This window comes from Sesamum indicum, linkage group LG10 (genome assembly GCF_026168435.1).
Source record: "Sesamum indicum cultivar Baizhima isolate 11 linkage group LG10, ASM2616843v1, whole genome shotgun sequence".
Taxonomy (NCBI): domain Eukaryota; kingdom Viridiplantae; phylum Streptophyta; class Magnoliopsida; order Lamiales; family Pedaliaceae; genus Sesamum; species Sesamum indicum.
In genome coordinates this window covers 17502958-17508413 of record NC_142666.1, presented here as the reverse complement: position 1 = coordinate 17508413, position 5456 = coordinate 17502958, and the positions used below count along the sequence as shown (strand labels likewise).

Sequence of the window (5456 nt, the reverse complement as noted above, 5' to 3'; positions counted from 1 at the left end):
ATGCTTTTCCAGGCAGAGTTGATGCCCTTCCTTCATCAGCTGAGCAGAGTGAAAGAAGAAAAGACAGACAGCAGAGCATCAGCATCCTATGTGAATCATTATTATGTAATTAGATGGAAAAAAGGGTTGAGAAGAGCACATTGAAAAGCTCCAACAACATAGCTGGTAAAGTGTGATTTGTAAAGACAGCCATGATTAAGGTAGGTTAATAAATATATGCACAATTACTAGCTAACATGCTGTAATAATCAATAATTCAAACACCAACATCAAGATTGCTTTCATTGACAAATTAAGGCAAACCCAAAAAGAGTAAACAATCAAAAGGCAAAATGAACCTTTGCTAATATGCATCATCATCATCATCCACTACAAAGGTCTGGTTGTTTTTTTTCTTTTTTCCATAACTCAAAGTTTTGACATTCACACTATATAGCTTGTATCACTCAAGAAAGCTAAAAGAGAAAGAAATTACAATATTGTTTAGTTCCTATGGAGACCGGAAGGAAGGAAGCCGACACAATTTCTGTAGACTGAGGGGAGACTGAGGAGAGGAGATCATATAAAGATGAGCACTGACAAAAGAAGAAAAATGGTTTGGACAACGCTTCTGCACCTGCCTCTGGGATAGTATTGTTTTTTGTTTCTGATTGAAGCAGACCGAGGTTGAGCAACAATGGGATGGTGTGGGGATGGATGGATGGTGAAGAGTGGATTAAGGTACTGGACATGTGTAAAAAATGTACACTTGCCAATGTGAATGGATGATGGACAAACAATCGTGGATATAATAAGGTAGTGCTTGGAAGGAGTGAATTGGAATCTAACAGGAAAAAAGGTGAATGGATGAAAAAGGGGGAAAGCTAAAGAAGATGAAGAAGAAAAGACGCTTTTTTTTTTTGTTTAGTGAGGGTAAGACTGTTAGCATTGGTGGCCGCGGCGGCAAGCAAGAACACCGGCACCAGAAGTGATAGATGCAACCATGGAGGAAGACTTAGCACCTAAGCTTGAAGCTCTGGCATAGCTGGCTGATGCTCCGGCTCCAGATGGAGTGAAGTAGGCACCGTTGAGCATTAGGTCGCCCTCGGACCTCCAGTTCCAACCCTTCCATTGACCTTCAGCCGTGTCGACCCTCTTTGTAACCTGTTCGGCTCAAATCCAACTAGTTAGATTACTTTGAAACACTGTCTTACCTATGCAGAATTTATTCACTGGGCGTACCTCTTTTGCGAAAGGATTGGTAGGTGCAAGATATCTGTTGCCTTGGCTGTTGATGGTGGGGCTTGCGCTTCCGCCTATAGCGTACATCTCCCAATGAGTGTAATCGTTGTTCACAACATGGAAGTATCCGTGTCTACATCTGCAATCATCATAAGACGTGTCTTTTGTATCAGGTAACATGTCAAAATTCAAGAAACAAGAAACTATATAACAAGAACATCAGACGAAACAACAGATTTACCTTGGCATTCTCTGAATAAGGCCCTCGCCAAAATGATTGTAAGCAATGGTCACCTGCATTTGCTTGTCTCTGACATAGGAATCACTATGACCCAACAACATAACCTATTCCATTTATAACATAATAATAAGATCAGTATTATTCACAGAGTTCCATTTTATGCAAACAGTAAGAACAGCCATTTCAAGGTAGACTGACTCACCTCATTGTGGTGGGTGAAGTAGTTATTAGAAATGGTAATGGCAGTGGATCCCATGACAGCATCCACAAGACCATCAGCACAGTTAGAGAGTGAATTATGATCAACCCAAATGTGGCTCGACCCAAAGATAGAAATGGCATCCCCATCAGCCATAGTCCTCCAACCATAGTGTGTAGGCGAGCTCCTCACCATGGCATTTCCAGTAGGTTTGCAGTCATGGATGTGGAGGCCGTGAATAATAATATTGGTAACGAATTGAATCGTAATGCACGCTCCATTCGCAATGTGCACGTTCACTCCACGGGCATCTATTGTCTTAAAGCTGTTCATGATGAGTTCCTGCTTCAATGTTATAACCATGTCGCGTTTGAACACAATCCAGAGAGGCCGGTCCTGGATGACAGCATGACGAAGAGTGCCAGGCTTGGGGTTAACAGGGTCATCATCACCAGAATCAGTGACGACATAGAATCGGCCATCACGACCACCAATTGCATTGCGCCCGAAACCAATACCACAGTCAGCAAGTCGTTTCCGGTTCTTGTGCCAGTTGGCGTCACAACGCCAGCAGTCATCAATAGGGTTGCCCGTCCCACACGAGAAAAATCCCAGTTTACGCCTCTCGGTGCTATTTCTAGTGGCCCTATAAGTTCACAAGTTATGTCAGCAATAGAATTACCATAATCATATACTGAACTATAACGGCTCTCTTTAATTTCTTTTCAGCAGGGCTGTTCATCTGATCTAGGAGTAATTAATTTTACTGACAGTGACTAAAAAACGTGAAGAAAAAGAAATATCATTCTGTGTCGGTAGCTATTCACTGATCCTCTTTTGTCATTTACAAAGACAAAATCCCTGTTTACATGGATCTGAAAATGCAATGTCAGCTATGACAGGCAACTTGGATCTTTCCTGTTTAACTGAACAAACTATTGATTGTTTTTATTATTAATATGTCAAGAGAGGAAACATTTGCACCTTTGTCCTTGTTTAGACACACATGGGTGATGCTGGCACGTGAAAAAGATAGGATAGCTATTCCATTTCTTGTGCTCACATTTCTAGCTACTTTTCTTGCATACACATGCACACATGACTAGAATGAAATGATAACTTTACAGAGTGGGATAGCATAGCTAACGTGATAAAGAACAGAGATTCAGATTATGCTTAAAAATGTCCAGAAAGTTATGAACTTGTAAAGTAATCTGAAGCAAGAAGCATCACTGAAACGACTAAAATTTCCAGCCACTGCACGTAAAGGATTAAGTAAGAGAACTAAATGAACTTAAACAAATATAAAATGATTTGAATGAACTAAAACGATTTGGTTGTGATCATAAACAGAGAAAGTATTATATGGCACCAAACACGGATCTAACAAAAGTAGAAAGAAAAAAACACGTCACCAAGAACAAGATTTGAACTTACTAATTCTACAAACTGAGTGCAAGAAAAAGGATTAGAAGAAAATCCCATCAATAAATTGTTAAAATGAAAAGGAGAAACATCAGGAAAAAAAATTTCAAAAAAGTAGTAACATATGCCATGTGGGTAGGGTAGGTATGGCTAAGACATAATGGCATTCAATCCAAAGGACCACAATTCTAACAGCAACCGCTACTAAACCTCATTGCATCAGTTAATGCTCATCAAACCATAAAAGCCACAATGCAACTGAACGCACAAAAAGGCAGTTTTCAACAATTCTTGATAGAGAATAAAAGCAGAAAAAAGGTAAAAAGTATGAAAGATCACCCACATTTCAACCATTCTTGCAACCTCTTCTGGGTCATCCACGGCGTGTTCATTCAAACCCTCCTCATCAATTCCTCCCAACCTGAACCCATCAAACATTTATTAGCCACCCACTGTTTGTCGCCTTTATGCAAAAACTTTCACATGATTTTCAAGAATTTATTTTGACTAGCAAATTTTTACCAGTTGGGCCAGACCAAAACCAATTTACCTCGTTCTGCAGTGAATCCATTTGAGGTAAAAATTAAAAGAAAAGGTTGTGGCAATAAAATGGAAGAAAACGTTGAGGTAATTGTCACATGGGGTGTCAGCAACCACCGACAATTCAGGCCATTATATTTAAATATGTTAGGGTGGAAAAAAGGTGGGGTGTTGAGACCAAGCGCAGAACACCATGCCGAAAATACATACACCACACACACTACTGGTACTACAGAGTGGTGTACACTGCTCAAGGTAGTGGAACAGTGCCTATGTATACGTATATTATACATACACAAATCCCCCCCCTACCGTTAAAACCGTCAAAAAGTGCTTTTTTTTTTAGAGAGAGAGAGGAGAGAGAGAATCAACTAATAACTGCTTTTTGAGTAAGGTGCATACGGTGCAGAGTGAAATTACCAGTATACCAAAAGCTGGGTGGTGGAGTGAAGTGGATTTGGTTAGGGGTAATATAGGGAAGACGGAAAAGAGGATGAATTTGTTAGAGAGACAGAGGAATCCGAGGAGAATTGTGTATTAACGGAATAAACGTTTGAGATCTATTCTCTAGTACGGGATCTTAACGGCTGGGATTGGGTGGAAACAGTGGGTTGGAGGAGGAGATCCAACGGGTGGAATTTGATGGGTACCAAAAGAGGGAAAGTTGACGGCTGAGATTAGGTAACACCGAGTTGACTCAGTAGAGAAAAGGAAAACTCAGTTGAAGTGCGGAGCTACTTACTTTGCCGCCATTGTTGAGTTTGGTGAGCTCTGCAACCGCTCTTTCTCCACCTCCTCACTGAACAAAAAACATGTAAGAATTTCACAAATCATGCAGAGAATGTGAGTAATAAGCTGCCAAAAACCTTCGGACCACAGAAAACAACCAAAATCAACTCGAAGCATAAGAAATCCACAAAAAACAAAGAAGAAGAACGCACAGATACACCCACATTGTTAAAACACGTCTCAAAAATTAGAATTCCAAAAAAAAATCTAAGAGAAAACCTGCAAAATAAGTAGTTTTTGCTTAATTTCAAAGAGATCAAATGCTTAGTCTTGAAAATGCTACAAGAAATAGCATTTCCGGAGTAATCAAAGACAGAAGAAAAGCAGAAAGAAACCTCAATTTTGGGGTTTCGTCTTTGTGAAGTCTAGCCATAGCTCCGACGAACAGCACAAACAGGAGAACCGAAAACAGAGAGACCACACATTTCTTCGAACCCGCCCCCATTGCCATTACGACGGCGCTTCCACTCTCCTCCTCTCCCTCCAAACAAAAATGTGTATCAGAAGAACCCCAAAATGCAAAGAGAGAAAACGAATAGTGCTACAGAGAGAAACAAACGATGGAAATGAGGAGGAGACAGAGGAGAGAGGGAAAGAGAAGAAGAAGAAAAGAGCACTACGCCCAACGTAACGGCCTCTGCTCATTATATAGACTGCCACGACCAGAAAACGTCAAGATTAACGTCCGTTAGCTAACTGCCAAGGCTCACCTGCTTAATTACCGCTAATTACAATTAAATTACGAGATTTTTGCTGCCCTTTTGACCGTGGTCAGTGATTTCTGAAATTTTAACTGACGGAGTTAATTTAATATTAGTAGCTACTTAACTAACTACTGCTAACTGCTTTTCTGCAACACTGCTGTGTTTTTATCCACTGTGTCTTCCGCTGTGTCACGTGCAACCGACGCTCACTCACGTGCCTAGCTGCCCCCCCCCCCTTTAGCTTTTGCTTTAGAATTGTATTTATTTTCCCATATAATTTAACCAGAATTACTAATATTTATGTATTTTTAAAAAATAAAATCTAGAATTCATATCG

The 5456-nt window shown here is 40.3% G+C and overlaps 1 protein-coding gene across 1 annotated transcript; it reads right to left on the bottom strand.

Moving 5' to 3' along the window:
- Positions 1 to 255: 255 nt before the first annotated feature.
- LOC105171845 (putative pectate lyase 8) lies at positions 256 to 4946 on the bottom strand. The gene is made up of 7 exons (XM_011093088.3): positions 4751 to 4946; positions 4369 to 4425; positions 3430 to 3507; positions 1665 to 2307; positions 1463 to 1566; positions 1222 to 1360; positions 256 to 1143 (listed from the first exon to the last, which is right to left on the bottom strand). The coding sequence occupies exons 1-7, from the start codon at positions 4864 to 4866 to the stop codon at positions 922 to 924; spliced, it is 1359 nt and encodes a 452-aa protein (XP_011091390.3). The 5' UTR covers positions 4867 to 4946; the 3' UTR covers positions 256 to 921.
- Between the last annotated feature and the right edge of the window lie 510 nt (positions 4947 to 5456).

Coding starts and splice junctions, on each gene's coding strand:
- LOC105171845 (XM_011093088.3), bottom strand. CDS start 4,866: ATGGCAATGGGGGCGGGTTCGAAGAAATGTGTGGTCTCTCTGTTTTCG. Junction 3,508..4,368: donor AACTCAACAATGGCGGCAAA/GTAAGTAGCTCC, acceptor TGATGGGTTCAG/GTTGGGAGGAATTGATGAGG. Junction 1,144..1,221: donor CCAATCCTTTCGCAAAAGAG/GTACGCCCAGTG, acceptor TGAGCCGAACAG/GTTACAAAGAGGGTCGACAC.